General features: G+C 37.1%; 1 protein-coding gene across 1 annotated transcript in view; it reads left to right on the top strand.

Moving 5' to 3' along the window:
* Window positions 1–20,976, top strand: part of ITFG1 (integrin alpha FG-GAP repeat containing 1) — a 231,289-nt gene that overhangs the window by 33,329 nt on the left and 176,984 nt on the right. The window contains exon 6 of the mRNA XM_049786249.1: window positions 17,075–17,169. Coding sequence (XP_049642206.1) covers window positions 17,075–17,169 — 95 coding nt within the window. The remainder of the gene's footprint in view (window positions 1–17,074; window positions 17,170–20,976) is intronic.

The raw sequence follows: 20,976 nt of genomic DNA, 5'->3' as shown, positions 1-20,976 counted from the left end.
ATAGTAGTATGTATATGTCTTTTAGAGTGAATGTTTTTCTGTCCTGGGTCTAGATACCCAAAAGTGGAATTGCTAGATCATACGACAGCTTGATTCTGAATTTACTGATAACCCTTCATACTATTTTCTATGAGGTTGAACCAGACATCATTCCCATCAACAATGGATGAGAATTACTTTTCACCTCATCCCCTCCAACACAGACTGTTCCCACAATTTTGGATATGTGCCATTCTCACAGGTGTAAGATGATATCTCATTGTCTTGATTTGGATTTTACTAAAGAATTCCCTATTGAGTATTTTTCCATGTGCTTGTTGGCCATATGTTGGTCTTTCTCACCAAAGTATCTGTCCATTTCCTCTCTTCATTTTTTTTTTATAATTTTTTATTATGAATTATGAGAACAAAAGATGCAAAGAAAGAGGATAAGGTAAAGTTACAGTGGAAGGACAATCACCCATAACATAATTATCAGAAGTCCCCTTGCTGATATCTTAACTTTGAACTTTCACCAAAGAAAGTTAAGATAAATAAAACAGAATCCATGTGCAATTACTTTTTCCCTCAAGTCCCCAGATTGTAGCACATTATAATATTTCTTAACAGCACACAAGGCAATCTAAAGCCATCAAACTTATGTAACTCCTTAAACATTAGAGGCATAGTATTTTTTACATTTCCATGTACATGCATATTAGCTTAAGTTAACCTCAGATTTTAAGTGGGTGTGTTTTAAGGATTAGAGTCAAAGGAGCACAGTAAAAACGGTGTTCGAGTGGCAATTGTTGTTTGCATAGGCCCACCAAAATATGAGAGGCATGGAAAGGAATAGCCTTGGCCTAAATACAAAGAGATCCTACCCCTGAAGTTTCCTGGCATAAGACCAGCTCTAGGCCTCAGGAAAGTTATCGTTTGCTCCAAGACATTGTCCGTAGCACCAACACACTTATCACACAGTCTCTGTTGTTGGTCTCATGTTTCTGTATTAAAGATTCTGGAATCTGCATGTCCTACATTGAAGTCATGATGTGGAGTGCCTTCTCGTTTCACCTCACCATGAAAGGGGAATGCAGGAAGCCCTGTCCTGTAAGCAGGTCGTTGTTGATAAGTCTTCTCAGTGTTATGGGAAGTCTCTTTTGAGCTGGTCGATGTCTGAGCAGTGGTAGGGTCTTCCGTGGTAGAGGATTGCTTCCAGGTGATGTTATAGACAAGCCTCACCATAAAGGGGCAATACAGCAAGCCCTGTCCAGTAAGCAGGTCATTGTTCTTGTTGTCTTCTCAGTGTTAAGGGATGTCTCTTTTGAGTAGATCGATGTCAGAGCAGCTGTAGGGTTGTCCCTGGTACAGGAATGCCTCCGGGTGATGTTATATACAACCTTGGATGTTTTGTAAATGTCTTCTGTATATCAAGGGGTAAATGGAGAATGCCCATTCTTCTGAGGCCTGTGCCAGGTCTTTATGTCAATGTTCAGGGTGTAAGGTCTCATTGCATTACAAGATTTGTGTGTTCCCATTTCTATTAGATAAGAACTTATTGGTATGTATAGTATTTTCCCATGTTAGTGTGCCTACGCAAACAAGATATAAAGCCACGTGGTGCTATCAGATATATGGGGGCATAAGAACATTTCCAACGAGACCCATGACTTGGTTCAAACATAAGTATTAAACTGAGGAATTCTTTCACACCAAATTCCATATTGAGCAGTTCACAAAGAGAAGATAAAAAACATGGGGGGGGGATCATCACTGTATAAGAAAGTATTTAGCAAAAGTTACAGCCGTCAAAGAAAACACCCATAAAATGTTGAAAAGATATGTGTCCTTTTTATGCCTTTTAAAATAGTTGGGTGGGTGTTAACTCTAGGGCACCACTTTGGTCTGTGAATTAGGACTCAACAATACTTAAGTTAGAAAGGGTAAAAAAAGGAGTAACGATGATAGGAGTTAAAGAAGTTAAAGAGAAATATGAACTTATGAAGGGGTATGCAAAAGGGCAGAGTACAAAATGGACATACTGCATACATAAAAACATAATTCAATGATAGTGAGTACTATTAATGTTTCTTGTGAGAGTACTATTAATGTTACTTGTGCGCGCGGGGGCAATTGCCCCCGCGCGATTTTGAAAATGTAGACTGGACAGAGATTACCAGTGCCAGCCAAACCTCCTCCTGCTAGACTCCCGGCTCCCAGGAAGGAGAGATCCTTCAAGAAGCTGGGAGAACAGAAGTTCAGAGCCCCACCCAGACCCTCCCTAAGGAGCCGCATGGATAGTGGGGGGAGGCCTAGGGTACCTTCAAGCTCCACCAAGGGACCCAACTCACCGGCTTGCCCAGGCGTGTGGCCCGGGGAAGCCCTGGAGATCTGGAGCAAGGCGGCAGAGGGGTGCTGGGGTTACCCAAATCCCGCACCCCCCCTAGGCCTGGCCAAGCAGGCCTCCGGCATGGCGTGGGCCTGCCAAACCTCCTCCTGCTAGACTCCCGGCTCCCAGGAAGGAGAGATCCTTCAAGAAGCTGGGAGAACAGAAGTTCAGAGTCCTCTCTTCATTTTTATGGGAGTTTTTAGATCTGGGAGTGGTAATTTTTTGTATATCCAAGGTATCAACCTTTTATCTAATGTGTTAAGTGAAAACATTTTCTCCCATTCAGTTACCTGTTTCTTTTGCCATATAGGAACTTTTCAGTTTGATGTTTGATGTAGTTTCACTTGTTCAGATTTGACTTGTTTGCCTTTGTCATTGTCATCATAGCGAAGAAGATTTTTTTGAGATTTAGATCTTGTAGGGTCCTGCCTATGGTTTCCTCACTGTACTTTATAGATTCAGGTCGATCCAGTTTGAGCTGACTTTTATGTAAGATATGAGATAAGGATCAGTTTTATTTCTTATAAGTGGTTATCCAGTTGTCTCAATACCATGTTGAAGGGTCTGTCTAAATTCCATTTCATATTCCTGGCTCCTTTTTCAAAAATATTTAAAAAATATCGGGTGTTTGTCATTGGATATTCTCTTCTAACCTGCAAGTTGGAAAGTCTGTCTTTGTTCTAAAACTATGCTGTTTTGATTTTATCACTATGGATTTGTAGTATAGCTTCAATTAGGTGATGAGATGCTTTCCACTTGTTTTTTCGTTAAGATTTTGGCTTCCTGGGTCTTTTATGGTTCCACACAAAATTTATAATTGATTGTTCTGAGTCCTTGAAAAATGTTATCTGAATTTGGGCCCGGAGAGATAGCACAGCGGCGTTTGCCTTGCACGCAGCCGATCCAGGACCAAAGGTGGTTGGTTCGAATCCCGGTGTCCCATTTGGTCCCCCATGCCTGCCAGGAGCTATTTCTGAGCAGACAGCCAGGAGTAACCCCTGAGCACCGCCGGGTGTGGCCCAAAAAAAAAAAAAAGTTATCTGAATTTAAATAGGAATTGCATTGAATATATGTAGTAGTTTAGGTAAAATGGTCGTTTGAGACTATTGATTGTTCTGCTTCGTGATCATAAAATGTTTTATTTTTTCCATTTCCTTAGTTTATCTTTTATTTCCTTCTTTTTGTAGACTTTTTAGGGTTTCCATGTATATTATCATATCTGCAGATAGATAGTTTTTGCTTTCTCTTTTGCAATTTGTATTTATTTTATTTCTTTTTCTTGTCTTCTTGACTGCTGTTGCTAGGATTTCTAATACTGTGTTGAAATAGAGCGGAGACAGTGGGCATCCTTGCCTTGTGCCTGACCTCAGTAGGAATGTCTCAATTTTTACCACTAAAAATATTATTTGATATGGGCTTTTTATACCTTTCTGTTATTATCTGGAGGATTCGTTTGTCCCACCCCTATTTTGTTTAGGGTTTTTAATCATGATTGGGTGTCCGGTCTTGTCATACGCTTTCTCTGCATTAATTGATTTGATCATATAATTTTTATCTTTTCTTTTACTGATGTGTTTTATGATGTTAATTGATTTGTGTATCTTGAACCATCCTTGCATCCCCATATGAAATCCACTTGATCGTGTTATATAATTTTTTGATGTGCCATTGGATTAGGTTTTCTAAGACTTTGTTGAAGATACTTGCATCAGTGTTCATCAGAGAGATTCATTTGTAGTTGTCTCTCTTCATAATATCTGTCAGCTTTGTGAATCAGCTTAATATTCATTTCATAGAAGATTATTTAAGGAGGGTTGCCATCTCTGGCATTTTGCAAGACATTAAGAATCAATGATAGTAATTCTTTGTTTTTAATAAAACTCATCCATAAACCCATGCAGTTCTGGACTTTTATTTTTGAGGAGATTCTCAATTACTGCTTCAATTTTCTGCTTGTAATTGGCCTGTTTAGGCTCTCCACTCCTCATTCAATTTTGGGAGATTATCCATTTTCAGAAATTTGTCCATTATTCTAGGCTCTCTAGCTTACAGAGTACATTTGTTCAATAATAAACTCTCATAATGTCTTGAATTTCTAGGGTTTCTGATATAATTTCTCCTTTTCATTGGTGTGCAGGCATACATCACAACTGGTGACTGGCCAAGAGGATTTGGGAGGAGGTGTCTGGAATCCCATATTATTAAGGTTGAACATTCTATCTTAGCTCCAGGAGGGCAGACCCCACTCAGAGTGTAATGCACCTGGGGTTAGAGAGCAGACAGACATCAGAACTGGTTATTTTTCTGATCTGGGGTTTTAGAGGAGGGTGATAGTGCAAACCTGTGTTGACTATGCAAGGCAATAGCCTTACTCAATGTACTATCCCTCTAGCCCCAATTTTGACATTTCTCTTTCTAGTTTTCTCATTTCATTATCATGTCTTCTTGTGCTTTATTGTTTGGCCATTCTATCATTTTTAAGCTTGCTGAACATTTTAAGTATAAACATTTCAAAGTCCTTTTTAGAGATTAAATAGGTATCTGTTATTGGTTGATTCCTCAGTATTACTGTCTTCACCCACTACCTAGGCTGGTGGTCAGCACTGGTTTCCAATGGTTCCTGTTGTAGTGCGGAATGTGTCTTTCCTACTTTATTCTCTTTGACAAATCCCACACACGCCCACTGATAAGAGATCTCTGAGAAAATTATACTGAGGATGGGAGATTTTTTTTTCCAGCATAATTAATGGCTACCTTTTTGGAACCACAGAATTGGCATCTGCCCTCATGGTTGATTCTGGGGCTAGTCATCCCCTTAGGGGGATGTTGTATTGTTTTGTTTTAGATTCTGACTGTCATTGTGCATATGTAGACAAACTTTTGTTTCCAAGTAAATGATTTAAGATAGTATTCTTAGAAATAGATAACTCAAGGGGTTATGTACATGTAGGAGACCTTGTTCAAGGCAAAGCATCCCTGATTCTCTAAGCACCTGTGGGAGTCACCTACAAAAGACCCAGCCAGGATTAGACTTTGTACATAGTAATGGAGCTTATAAAAACAGATGGCAGTTTAACATATTCCACATTTAGCAAAAATTAGGGGCTGGAATTATGGTATATTAAGTAGGGTGCTTGTCATGCATGTGACCAACACAGGTTCTATCTTTGGCATCCTATATGGTCTCTTAAAAACCACCAGGAGTATTCTTTGAGTATAGAACCAAAAGTAACCATTGAGTCCAGCCAAGAATGTCCTAAAAATTAAAACAAAATAAAAAGAATTATTTAAAATTTTCAAGAACTAGAGTGACAGTACAAAGTTTAAGGTACTTTCTATGCATTTAGCTGACTTAAATTCAATCCCTTTCATTGTATATGGTTCTGAGCATCACCAGGAGTGATTCCTGAGTAAAGAGCCAGGAATAAGCCCTGTCCAAGATATTTGAAGCCATTACCCAATACTTATAATTTTACTTAAGACTTATTTTAAGATTCTTTTTTATAAGATTGGGGTATTTCATTGCATAAATATACAAAATTATACTTATATAGCCAATTACCCATGGCACTTTAGTTACTTTGATACTTTAGCTATTGTAAATAATGCTGTAAAAATGATGGAGGTATACATTTAAAAATATAAACATAAATCTTGGAAGCTACTCGACTTATAAACAGTTATTTCATAACTTTGGCAGCCTGGAGAAGTATGCTAGACTCATTTTTTTTAGAGATTGCTTTTCTCATTATCTATAATAATGATAATTCATTATAGTGGCCATTGAAAAGTGAGAGTATTAGCAGCCATTCAAATAAAAGGTTTCCATAGGAAACCAAAACCTGCAAAAGCATTAATTACATTTAAATTCCTTTTTTTTTTAATGACATAGAGGCAAATTAGGTCAAATTTCTGCTTTTCTTGTATAAGAAAGGCAAAAATATATTAACTTGATCATTATTTTTTATAAAATCTTTATTTAAACATCATGATTACAAGCATTATTGTAGTTGGGTTTCAGTCATAAATAGAACATCCCCTTCACCAGTGCAATGCCCCCCCCCTTCCCAACCCCTGCCTGTAATCGAGACAGGCATTCTACTTTTCTCACACATTAAGATGGTCAGGATAATTGTTAGTGTAGTTATTTCCCTATCTGTACTTACCACTGTTTGTGGTGAGCTTCATATTGTGAGCTGGTCCTTCTGGCCCTCATCTGTATTATCTCTGGGCATTATGACAATAATGTCTTTAATTTTTCTTAAACCCATTGATGAGTGAGACTATTCTGTGTCTATCTATCTCCCTCTGACTTATTTTACTCAGCATAATAGTTTCCATGTCCATCCATGTATAGGAAAATTTCATGACTTCATCTCTCCTGACAGCTGCATAATATTCTATTGTGTATATGTGCCACAGTTTCTTTATCCATTCATCTGTGGAAGGGCATCTTGGTTGTTTCCATAGCGTTGCAATGAATATAGGTGTGAAGAAGGGATTTTTGAATTGTATTTTTGTGTTTCTAGTGTATATGCCTAGGAGTGGTATAGCTGGATCATATGAGAGCACAATTTTTTTTTAAGGAATCTCCATATTTTCCATAAAGGCTGGACTAGACAGCATTTCCACCAGCAGTGAATAAGAATTTCTTTTTCACCACATCCCTGCTGGCACTGAATTCTCTTGTTCTTTATGATATGTACCAGTCTCTGTGGTGTGAGATGGTACCTCAACTTTGTTTTGATTTGCATCTCACTGATGATTAGTAATGTTGAGCATTTTTTCATGTGCCTTTTGCCCATTAGTATTTCTTCTTTGAGGAAGTATCTGTTCATTTCTTCTTCCCATTTTTGATCAGGTAGATGTTTTTTTTTTTTGTTAAGTTCTCTCAGTACCTTGTATATTTTGGAGATTAGCCCTTTGTCTGATGGGTATTGGGTGAATAGTTTCTCCCATTCTGTGGGTGGCTTTTGTATCCTAGGCACTATTTCCTTTGAGGTGTAGCAGCTTAATATAGTCCCATCTATTTATCTCTGCTTCCACTTTTTGGAGAGTGCTTTTAGTCTCAATGTCATGGAGTGTTTTACCTACGTGTTGTTCTATATAGCTTATGGTTTCAGGTCTGATATCCAGGTCTTTAATCCATTAGGATTTGACATTCGTGCATGGTGTTAGATGGGTGTCTGAGTGCTTTTTTTGTAAGTGGCTAACCGCTACTTTTTGAAGAGGCTTTCTTTAATCTATTTTGGATTTCTTGCCCCTTGATCAAAAATTAATTGATTATAAGTCTGGGGAAACATTCTCTGAATACTCAAGTCTATTCCACTGATCTGAGGATCTGTCTATTTTCCAATACCATGCTGTTTTAGTAACTATTGATCTGTAATACAATTTAAAATTGGGGAAAGTAATGCCTCTCATATTCCTTTTCCCAAGAACTGCTTTTGCTATTGCTGGGTGTTTATTGTTCCAAATGAAATTCAGGAGTGTTTGATTTTTGGAGAATGGCATTGGTATCTTTAGAGGGATTGCATTAAATATATACAATGCTTTGGGGAGTATTGACATTTTAATGATGTTAATTCTGCCAATCTATGAGTCGGGTGTGTGTGTATGTGTGTCCATTTCCATAAGTCCTCTTTTTTTTCTTGAAGAAGGCTTTTATAGTTTTCTTTGTATATATTTCCTTCACCTCTTTAGTTAAGTGATTCCAAGATATGAGTTTGTCTGATACTAATATGAATAGCATTGTTGTTTTAATGTCTATTTTTTCTCTATCATTATTAGCTTATAAGGCTATTGATTTTTGCATGTTAATTTTATAGCCTGCCACCTTGCTATATCAATCTATTGTTTCTAGAAGCTTTTTGGTAGAGTCTTCAGGGTTTTCTCTATATAGTATATTGTCATCTGCAAATAGTGAGAGCTTAACTTCTGCCTTCCTATCTGGGTGCCCTTGATACTTTTTCATGCCTAATTGCTATGGCAAGTATTTCCAGCACTGTGTTGAATAAGGAATGGTGAGAGAAGGCAGCTTTGTCTTGTACCAGAGTTTAGAGGGAAGGCTTTTAATTTATGTCCATTGAGAATAATATTTGTCATGGCTTGTGGTAGATGTCCTTGACTTTATTAAGAAAAGTTCCTTCCATGCCCATCTTGATGAGAGTTTTTATCAAGAATGGGTGTTGGACCTTATCAAATGCTCTCTCTGCATCTATTGATATGATTATATGATTTTTATTTTTGTTGATATGGTGTATTATGCTGATTGATTTACACATATTAAACCATCCTTGCATTCCTGGGTTGAAACCTAATTGGTCATGGTGAATGACCTTCTTGATGAGACTTTGTATCCTATTTGCCAGAATTTTGTTGAGGATCTTTGCATCTGTGTTCATCGGGGATATTGGTCTGTATTTTTCTTTTTTGGCAGCATCTATGTCTGGTTTTGATATCAAGGTGATGTTAGCTTCATAAAAACTATTTGATGTGTTCCTGTTTCTTCAATTTTATGAAAGAGCCTGACAAGGACTGGTAGTAGTTTCTCTTGAAAGGTTTGAGAGAATTCATTATGAATTCATCTGGGCCTGGGCTTTTGTTTTGGGGAAGACTTTTGATTACAATTTTAATTTCCTCAATATTGATGGGATTGTTTAGAAATGCTACATCATCCTTATTCAACCATGGAATTTATCCATTGGAATCTCTGCAATGTCTGTAGTGATCTTCTCCTTTTCATTTTTTTTATTTTAATTTTAAATTTTAAATTTTTATTTTTTGGTTTTTGGGCCACACCCGGCGTTGCTCAGGGGTTACTCCTGGCTGGCTGCTCAGAAGTAGCTCCTGGCAGGCACGGGGAGACCATATGGGACACCAGGATTCGAACCAATCACCTTTGGTCCTGGATCGGCTGCTTGCAAGGCAAACACTGCTGTGCTATCTCTCCGGGCCCTAATTTTTTATTTTTAATTAAGAGAACAAAGATGCAAAGAAAGAGGACAAGGTAAAGTTACAGTGGAAGGACAATCACCCATAACATAATTCTCAGAAGAAGTCCCCTTGCTGATATCTTAACTTTGAACTTTCAGCCAAAGAACATTAAGATAAATAAAACAGAATCCATGTACAATTACTTTGTCCCTCAAGTCCCCAGATTGTAATATATTATAATATTTCTTAGCAGCAGACAAGGCAATCTAAAGCCATAAAACTTATGTAACTCCTTAGACATTAGAGGCATAGTATTTTTTTTACATTTCCATGTACATGCATATTAGTTTAAATTAACCTCAAAATTTTAAGTGCGTTTTTTTTTTAAGGATTAGAGTCAAAGGAGCACAGTAAAAACAGTGTTAGAGTGGCAATTGTTGTCTGCATAGGCCCACCAAAATATGAGGAGCATGGAAAGGAGTAACCTTGCCCTAAATACAAAGAGACCTAACCCTGAAGTTTTCTGGCATAAGACCAACTCTTGGCTCCAGGCAAGCTAGATCGTCCAATCCAAGACATTGTCTGTAGTGCCAACACACTTTTATTTTTCACATAGTCTCTGTTGTTGATATCATGTTTCTCTATTAAAGATCCTGAAATCTGCATATCCTACATTGAAGTCAGGATGTGGAGCGTCCTCTAGTTTCACCACACAATTAAAGGGCAATGCAGAGAGCCCTGTAAGCAGGTCGTTGTTGTTAAGTCTTCTCAGTGTTAAGGGATCTCTCTTTTGAGCAGGTCGATGTCTGAGCAGTGGTAGGGTCTTCTGTGGTAGAGGATTGCTTCCAGGTGATGTTATAGACAAATTTGGATGTTTCGTGGATGGCTTCCCTGGTTCAGGGGTGAATGGAAAATGCCCATTCTTCTGAGACCTGTGCCAGGTCGTTATGTCAATGTTCAGGGTGTAAGGTCCCTTTGCACTGCAAGATTTGTGTGTTCCAATCTCTATTAGATAAGATCTTATTTGTATGTATAGTATTTTCCCATTTTAATGTACCTTTGCAAAAAAGGAACAATGCCACGTGGTGTTATTGGTGCATATGGGGGCTATAAGAACAAGTCCAACAATCCCCATGACATGGTCAATCAACAGCATTAAACTGGGGGACTCTTTCACCAAAATTCCTTATTGAACAGCTCACAAAGAGAAGATAAAAAGTGGTTAGAATCGTCACTGTATAAGAGAATATTTAGTAAGACTTATAGCTGTCAGAGAAAAAACACAAAATATTCAAAAGAAATACGTGTCCATTTTATGTCTTTTGAAATAGTTGGGGGTTGTTACACACAATGCACAGCTTTGGTCTGTGATTAGGATTGTGCAGTACTGAAGTTAAAAAGAGTAATGTGGGTTAGTGATGTTTGGGGGGGTGAGAGAGTTAAGGAGTAAAAATGAGTTTTGTAGGGGTGTGGGAAAGGGCAGAATACAAAATGGACATTCTGGATACGCAAAACATAACATAAGGATAGGCAATACTCTTAATACATGCAGTGCGCGCAGGCACTAGTGCCCCCGCGCGGTTTTCCACATGTAGACTGGTCAGAAATTGACAGTGACAAACAGTGCAACCGAGCAAATCTTAGCACACCCCAAGTTAAGACCAACCATTTCTGGCCGCCTGGGCTGGAACCCAGGGAAGGCATGGAGGCCAAGGGCAGAAGAGGGGAAGGCTGGGGGCCTATCAAGGCTCTGCCCGCCCTCCACCCTGTGCCCTTCCCACCCTATTGCAGGGGGAAGGGCGGGGAAAGCTTGGGACCCCATCCAGGAGGGATCCCCCCTGACACCCACTTTGCCTGGCCGCCTGGGATGCCACCCCAGGAAGGCCTGGAGGCCAGGAGCAGAAGAGGGGACTGCTGGGGGCCTATCAAGGCTCCCTCCTTTTCATTTCTAATCTTGTTATCAAGTTTCTCTCTCTCAATTTCTATGTGAGTTTTGCTAGTGGTTTATCAATCTTCTCTCAATTTTTTTTGTGAGTTTTGCCAGTGGTATATCAATCTTCTTTATTTGTTTCAAAGAACCAACTTTTGCTTTCGTTGATCTTTTAGATTATTTTTTGTATTTCACTTCATTAGTTTCTGCTCTAAGCTTTGTTATTTCCTTCTGCGTACTATTTTTGATTCCTTTTGTTGATCATTTTCTAATTTTATAAGCTGTGTCATTAAGCTCTTCATGTAGGCCCCTTCTTCCTTCCTGATGTGTGCTTGCAAAGCTATAAATTTTCCTCTCGGTATTGCTTTTGCTGTTATTTATAAATTCTGATAATTTATATATTCATTGTCATTTGTTTTCAGAATGTTTTAATTTCCTCTTTGATTTCATATCTTACCCACTGGGTTGTTCAGTAGTAAGCTGTTTAATTTCCGGTGTTAAAGTTTTTCTTCTGTGTCCCTTTGTCATTCATATCTAATTTTAGTGCCTTGTGATCAGCAAAGGTAGTCGGCTAACACCAGGAATTTAAATTCTTCCACTGATCAATTTTGCTCTTTGAGATTAAGGTTGATAATTTGCACTATTGGTACACCTTGACATTATATCGCCTTTGCAGGAAAGCTAATAATGGCAGTTTTTATCTTTAGTCAAGGAATATATTCAACATGGCTTCGGATTGTCCATTTTTAAAAAATCTTCTTTGTAATCAGAACAGTTTGTATTTGTGATCAATGCCATCATTTAGAGTCAAACAAATATATGACAAGATTATAGTTTATATGAATGTGTTTAATTGTTTAATGCATATGTGTCAGCTTCTTATTATTGAAAATTGTGATGGGTGCCTTTGAAGGTAGAAGTGATTTTTAATTAAAAATTTTAAGCAGCTTACTTTGGAAAGGTTAAGTCTATATATTGTTTGTTTTCTACCATCATAAATGCATAATAAATAATATAGGGACTCAAAGAGCTAGTATGCAAGCAGAATCCCAGGCTTGACCCCTGGTACCATATTTTTCCTTAAGCACTGCACCTGATCACCTTTGGTTATGGGCCAAAACAGATTTACAAAAATAGAAGCATTAGTTCTTTTGCTCATACCTCACCTTTGCTAAGAAAGTGGTATATGTACTTTTGTACATAAGTACTATGTGTTTATAAAATATATTGTAAATATCAACTGAGAGCCTCTGTTAGAGATGCTACTATTAAATCACAGTGTATAGATATAAACAAAAAATACCATGACAAATCTTGAATATTCTTTTAGATGCAATATGGTAATCAATTTTTTTTAGGGTTGTAAACTGAAATATCTAAGTTTAGAAGGAAGTCAAAGTCACGGAATTTAGGAATCTTGAAAATTAAACTAATTTAAGACTATTTACCTCTGTGTAAAGAAGACCACTTAGTTGCTAGACGTTCTGAAACTTCAGAAACTTGAAAAGTCAGATTTTTTATATGAAATTTTGAGTTCAGAGGTTGTGAGGCTTACCAGGGAATTCATAATTTTTACACCTCTTTATTCTGACTATGCTAATTTTTTCTTTCACTTAATTACTTTTTTTGTTTTGTTTTGGGGCACACTTAGTGTGCTCAGGTGTTAGTTACTTCTTAGGAATCGCTAGTGATCAAATTCAGGTTGGCCACATGCAGGTCAACTGCGTTAGCTATTGTACTATCTCTACAGCCCGCACTTCATTACTTTTAACTTATTACTCTTAATTACCATTGAATTTTCAGAAACACATTTATAATTATTTTACAGCAAAATCTAAAAAATAATCTTTAGGGAATGAGAACAGTAATTGTTCAGGTAGAAAAGATAGGAAGGTGATTAATTTTATTGAGCTCCACTTTATAAATACTTGCCTTTTTAAAATTCACTTACCACCTATAATTACAAGTTTATTGACCGTACTGGGAAATTGTTCTGAAATGACTTTGAATTATATCTGTAGGATCTTTAGCCTGAGTCAGATTATTTAGTTAGTAATTAAAAATGCTTTAATGCTTAAATTTAAAGAACCAATGAATAAATGGTCAATGTTAAAGCAAAACATTATCAAATATGACTTAATTGAAATTGTTCTAAATTTGTGTAGTATTAAAGAAGAACATACATGAATGTGTGACATTGACCATTTCATCTTGCTTATATATTGTCATATTGCTAAAATTTTATGGAGTTTGGGATAATATAATAAATTTAGGTTTATTTTTACTGTTTTGTATAGGTTTGGTATTTAATAATTAACAGATGAGATCTAGTATATACTGAAATGTATATAAAGTTTATTTGGAAGAAGTTATTTATAAAATGTATGTACTTTTTAAACAGAAAAATTATATAACTGTCTATAACAAATTACCATATTTTTTTGTACCAAAACACAATCTCCCTGTACAAAGATGGGGTAAATTTATGTGCATCTTAAGGAGCAAATGCTGCCTGTAGCTGAAGCCGAGTGCAGGGGAGGAGAGTATATACTAAACACCTTGATTACATATATGATTGTATTTGGGTTTCAGTCATGTAAAGAATACCACCCATCATCAGTGCAACATCCCCATCACCAATGTCACAATTCTCCCTCCTCCCCACCCAACCCCTGCCTGTATTCTAGACAGGCTTTCCATTTCCCTCATACATTCTCATTATTATTCAGAATGTAGTTATTTCTCTAACTAAACTCATCACTCTTTGTGGTGCGCTTCATGAGGTGAGGTGGAACTTCCAGCTCTTTTCTCTTTTGTGTCTGAAAATTATTATTGCAAGAATGTCTTTCATTGTTCTTAAAACCCATAGATGAATGAGACCATTCTGCATCTCTCTCTCTCTCTCTTTCTCTCTCTCTCTCTCTCTCTCTCTCTCTCTCTCTCTCTCTCTCTCTCTCTCTCTCTCTCTGACTTATTTCACTCAACATAATAGATTCCATGTACATCCATGTATAGGGAAATTTCATGACTTCATCTATCCTGACAGCTGCATAATATTCCATTGTGTATATGTACCACAGTTTCTTTAGCCATTCATCTGTTGAGGGGCATCTTGGTTGTTTCCAGAGTCTTGCTATGGTAAATAGTGCTGCAATGAATATAGGTGTAAGGAAGGGATTTTTGTATTGTATTCTTGTGTTCCTAGGGTATATTCCTAGGAGTGGTATAGCTGGATCGTATGGGAGCTCAATTTCCAGATTTTGGAGGAATCTCCATATCGCTTTCCACAAAGGTTGGACTAGACAGCATTCCCACCAGCAATGAATAAGAGTTCCTTTCTCTCCACATCCCCGCCAACACTGCTTGTTCTCATTCTTTGTGATGTGTGCCAATCTCTGTGGTGTGAAGTGGTACCTCATAGTTGTTTTGATTTGCATCTCCCTGATGATTAGTGATGTGGAGCATTTTTACATTAAGAGCTTTCATTTAAGACTATTTGATCAGGCCCGGAGAGATAGCACAGCGGCGTTTGCCTTGCAAGCAGCCGATCCAGTACCAAAGGTGGTTGGTTCGAATCCAGTGTCCCATATGATCCCCCGTGCCTGCCAGGAGCTATTTCTGAACAGACAGCCAGAAGTAACCCCTGAGCACCGCCAGGTGGCCCCCCTCCAAAAAAGACTATTTGATCGCTGGCACCAGAGTGATAGCACAGTGGTAGGGCATTTGCCTTGCACGCAGCCATTGCAGGACAGACCCCGGTTTGATTTCTGTATCCCATGTGGCCCCCCAAGCATTTCAGCAGTGATTTATGAGCGCAGAGCCAGAAATAACTCCTGAGCACTGCCGGATCTGACCCCCCCAAAACCAAAACAAACAAAAAAATCTATTTGATCACTGCTGCAATTTTATATTAACGAAAAAGTATTTAAAATTATTTTCTATTGTAAAAAAAAAAGTAGGTAAATATATTTAACCAGCTGTGGATCGGCATATTTTAAATATATTTCAGCCTAGCAGGCTGGTTGTTCCCAGCCACTGTTTTCTGATGGCATCTTGCATTGCTTCATTTGCTTTAGTTTTTTTTTTTTTTCCCTTGTTTTCCTCATCTAAAGCTATGGTTAGGTGCATCATATAGAGTGAAAATTTTTTCTCTCTTTTCAAACACATCAGAATTAACTCACAAATAAGCCTGTTTGTTATCTAATTGATTACAGTTGGATGCAGAGTACACAATTAGATTTGGACTTAATTATCTTTAAATTGTTCTTCAAAGATGACTTATTTATGTTTGCATATTGAACTGTAGATAGCATTGTAAAAAATATAGCAAATTGTAATTAGTTTTAGTAAACAAGTAAATGAGAGCTATTTGAATCTTGCTTCAGTACAGTTGAAATTGGCATTCGACTTCATGGGAGTTAGGAATTAGTTATTTGTTGAGGACACAATGCCTTTAAACTGATTTAAATCAAAGTGTTATTAGCAGAAGGAAAAGGGGAAAGGAATAGGAAAACAATAAGAGAAGAGCCAACTTTGTTTGAAGGAAGTTGACTTGAGTAAGGCAGTTATTAACAGTACCTAGGATACTGCACTATTCTCAACTGTAGAAAATATGTAGAGAAATAGTTTTGTTTGAGTTTCCTACTTCAGAGCCTGAGAGCTAGTGCAGAAGGCTGGAGTGCTTATATCTTGGCATGCTTGAGGCTCCATGGTCTAGTTCTGGTAATGCATGCCCTTACTACCACACCTGTTGCTCTTTTATCACCAGCACTGTTGGGCTTGAGCTATATCCATTGAACACAGAAAAGAGTACAAAAATTGGAAACATTGGCAAATTACATTTATGAAGATGTGAAAATTCTGACAACTCAAAAATAAAACAGTAAAAATCCAATTTAAAAATTGCCAAAGGATTCTAGTAGACTTATTTCCATAGAAAATATACAGTTGACTAGTAAACACATGAAAACAAATATCACGACATTAGCCATCAGAAAAATACAAATCTTATGGACAAGATCCTATGTCAAGTTTCTGGGCTGTCTATACTAAACCAAAGTATATAAATTTTAACAAACAAATGAAGACATTGGAATTTTGCTATATCACTAGTAAATTGTAGCAAGATGAAACCACTTGGGAAAAGTTTACCAGAAATTTAACAAGCATAGTTCACATATGACCCAGCAATCTTATTCCTAGTCATAAACCTAAAGTAATTTAAAATGTGTCTACATACAGGAGTGACTCCTGAGCACTGCCGTGTGTGATCCCAAAACAAAACAAAACAAAACAAAACGTGTCTACATAAAAATATTTGTATGCAGTTTTCTTAGCAGCACTATTTCTAGTAACCAGCAGAAGAAACAAATACAGTGTCTTTCAATAAACGTGCTAATAGAGCATAGCCATACAATAAAACATTCATTTTTAAAAAAATGATCAAAGAACTGTTAAATGACATGAAATTAATGCAAAAATGGTACAACAAAGAATAACAGAAAATAGAAAAGCCAGTGTTACATGCTTTCTATTTCTGCATTAGATTCAGAGTAAAGAAATCTATAGAGAAAAACTATGAATTGATGGCTGCCTGGGTTTGCAGAGAAGGGACAATGAGAACTGTCTAATGTATTTCTTTTTTGTATAAGTGAAATGTTTTGGAATTAGTCTGGCATGATAATTGCACATTGAACATACTATAAACTATTGTATGCTGCAAAAAATAAATTATATGTGAAATAGTTAAATAAAAAGAATTTAAACATCTTGCATGTTTGTTTTAAAACTGTATTCACTTGATATTTGCCTTTAAAAAAAAAAAAACTTTTTCCCCCCAGGAATTTGTCATGGCATCCTGCACTCAACACTAATAATAAAATGCGAATTCCACATTCTCATGCATTTATTGATCTGACTGAAGATTTTACAGCAGGTGAGTTGCCATAATCACAACTTATTAATTTAAACTGCCAAGAATTGTGAAGTTCTTTACTATTTTCTTAGTAATGACTTGTTAACTAATTAGATGTTAAAATCAAAATGTTAAACTATTTTAAAAACCAACAATATACGATGTATGTTAAGTTTACTGGATAAATAATGAAGTCTTTAATAGTTTTTGTTTCTAGTTAATTACATGACATTGAATCTTTCACTTAAAAATTCATAATTTGGGGCCAGGAAGGTGGCGCTAGAGGTAAGGTGTCTGCCTTGCAAGCGCTAGCATAGGACAGACAGCGGTTCGATCCCCCGGCATCCCATATGGTCCCCCCAAGCCAGTGGCGATTTCTGAGTGCATAGCCAGGAGTAACCCCTCCCCTGAGTGTCAAACAGGTGTGGGCCAAAAACAAAAAAAAACATAATTTGTTAGATACATGTTGTATGATGTTTTCCTTTTCATTTAAAAATTATTCACTAGATGATCAGGGTGTGCATATCAGGGACATGACTTCAATCTCTTCTATCACAGATCTTTCTGCCATTATCCCTAGAAAGCCCAAAGCATTGTATAGGCCTAAGTAGTAGTATCACATTACTAACAATATATGATTGCACTGTCTAACACTAGTTGCCTCTGAATGTTGCCAGGAGTAGCCTTCTGGTTTCTTTCTTATTTTTTAATAATATCTTTATTTAAGCACCATGATTACAAACATGTTTGTGGTTGGCTTTCAATTATACAAAAGAACACCCCCCCCCACCAGTGCAACTTTCCCTCCATGACTAATGCCCCATCTCCCTTCTCCCCAATCCCCTGCCTGTATTTGAGACAGGCATTCTATTTCTCTCACTCAGTACCATTGTCATGATAGTTGTTAGTATAGTTATTACTCTAACTGCACTCACCACTCTGTGGTAAGCTTCATATTGTGAGCCAGTCCTTCCAGCCCTCATCTCTATTGTCTCTGGGTATTATTACAATACTGTCTTTTATTTTTCTTAAATTTCACAAATGAGTGAGATTATTCTGTGCCTGTCTCTCTCCCTCTGACTTATTTCACTCAGCATAATAGTTTCCATGTGTAGGAAAATTTCATTACTTCATTTTTTCTGACAGCTGCAGAGTGTACCACAGTTTCTTGAGCCACTCATCTGTTGTCGGCATCTGAGTACTTTCCAGATTCTGGCTATTATAAATAGTACTGCAATGCATATAGGTGTGCACTTCTGGTTTCTTAAGCATGCTTGGGATAATACCCAAAATTTATTGACTGATAAATACTGTAAATTTAATGATAAGAAAACTACTTAGCTTATATGTAAATAGATTTGAAGTCTTTTAAAAACATTTTGACAGTATTTTAAATATAAATAAGCAATGGAATAGTATTATATATGTAAATTTCATCATTAGCCCTTAAATAATTGTTTGTATATCATCAGTCTTTTATCATTTCTATAACCATTCACTTTGTCTCTTATACCAGATCATTTCAAACTCATAATTTTAAAAATTTCTTATTTTTAAATTATTTTTTTCAATATTAGGTATTATACATACAATATTCCAATAGCAGCCCCCTCCAGAGTGTTTGCTTCCCTCCAACATTGTCTTGGTATTTTCCTCTCCCCTTACCCTCTTTTCTCCCCCTAGACTCAAAGGGGAACATTGGTGGCACGAAACTTACACTCATGAAGGGTGGCTGAAACTCGACTATGAACATTTTTGCAACCATGGTGCTTAAATAACTAAATTATAAAAAAATAAAAAGAATATATGTATAAGTCAATGTCCATAATGTTTCCAAAACAGAAAAAATGCAAATATCCATTCCCTATTACAGTGGATTGGTACATTATGAAGCTCAAAATAAGAAGTCATACTTCAGTGGATAAAAATATGAATTTTGTGTCAACATGAATACAAATGTATATATGAAAAAAGACAGTGTATTTTGAAACAGATTAAAGCGATGAAGTGCCCACAGGGCAGGCACTTACTGCACAGGCATCCTCAGACATCCAGGAAGAGGGATAACATCTCTCTCTCTCGCTCTCTCGCTCTCTCTCCTCTCTCTCTCTCTCTCTCTCTCTCTCTCTCTCTCTCTCTCTCTCTCTCTCTCTCTCTCTCTCTCTCTCTCTCTCATATGTGGGAGATAAAGAAACAGAGTAGTACACTAACAAATGCCCAAAGGCAATAGATATAGGAACATGAGAATTGGCCTTTAGTAGGAGCAGACCAGTGATGTATGGTGGGAAGGGGTTTGGGGAACACCACAACAATGGGAGGAAAGTGATCACTCTGGAGAAGAGGAGGATGATGGAAGGTGGTAAAGTGCTATTCACGAAATATTATCAGTAACAGTAGTATAAACCACAGTACTGAAGAAACAAATGGTACCTGCCAGAGAGGCAGACTTGGGGGAAAGGATAGGACCTGGAAACTGTCGTGAGGAAGATGGGCACAGGTGAAGGGATGTTTGGATATTATGTACCTGAAACTCGATCACCAAAAACTTTGTAAGTGGTGTCTCAATAAAGTAAATACTTTCTCCCACCCCTAATTAAATATTTAATTAAAAATTTAAATATTAAATATTTTAGTATTTTAAATATATTTTTAAATGTAAAAATTGAGAAGGAAATGCTTAGCCATAAAATAACATTATTTCGGGCCCGGACAGATAGCACAGCGGTGTTTGCCTTGCAAGCAGCCAATCCAAGACCAAAGGTGGTTGGTTTGAATCCCGGTGTCCCATATGGTCCCCTGTGCCTTCCAGAAGCTATTTCTGAGCAGACAGCCACGAGTGACCCCTGAGCACTGCCGGGTGTGCCCCCCACCAAAAAAACAAAAACAAAAAAATAACATTATTTCCTATTTCCTATTTCCTACCTCTCTGCAGAATATCTGTATAACCAAAAATACAAAAGCTAAAAAAATTATGTTCAAATATAAGAAAAAAATAAAATTACATTAATCTGGAATTTATAGTATATTTCTATTGACATATAATGCATACCCTTACCTACCACCAATGTTCTTTACCAACCCACCCCCAAAAGGCTCCTCTACCTATTCCTTCTCTGTTTTCTTTCTGATTATCACCATGGTTTTCAAGGAGTCTAAATGTTTTTGGTTTTTCTTCCAGTTCAATTCATTTAGTATAGTCACTTTAAAATCCATTGATTTTTATCCACAAGGCACAATTTCACCCTTTTAATGCAAAGTAATATATATATTTTTTTGTTTTTGTTTTTTGGATTTTTTTTGGGGGGGCACACCCGTTTGATGCTCAGGGGTTACTCCTGGCTAAGCACTCAGAAATTGCCCCTGGCTTGGGGGGGACCATATGGGATGCCGGGGGATCAAACCGCGGTCCTTCCTTGGCTAGCGCTTGCAAGGCAGACACTTTACCTCTAGCGCCACCTCACCGGCTCCTAATGCAGAGTAATATTTTATTGAATATTTATATACCACATCTTTCTATAATTATCTGAATAACATGTACACTGCACCCATATTTTGGTCATACTACTATGAACATAAAAACACCACCATGTTCTTATAGTTTTTGGAGATAGGGTGACATTGAAATACAAGGGATTTTTGTTTTTATCTAAACAGGAATTTTTATGAACATATTTATTTCTGCTCTTTTATTTGTAGTTGAGATACACTTGATGTTGCTTAATGGTTACTCATTGTGAGGCTTGGGATACCATATGGAGTGCTGTGGATAAATCCTGGGTTGTTTGCATGGAAGACAAGTGCCCTACTTATTCTATCACTTCAGCCCCA

This window comes from Suncus etruscus, chromosome 14 (genome assembly GCF_024139225.1).
Source record: "Suncus etruscus isolate mSunEtr1 chromosome 14, mSunEtr1.pri.cur, whole genome shotgun sequence".
NCBI classification, from domain to species: domain Eukaryota; kingdom Metazoa; phylum Chordata; class Mammalia; order Eulipotyphla; family Soricidae; genus Suncus; species Suncus etruscus.
This window is presented reverse-complemented; position numbering and strand designations above follow the sequence as displayed.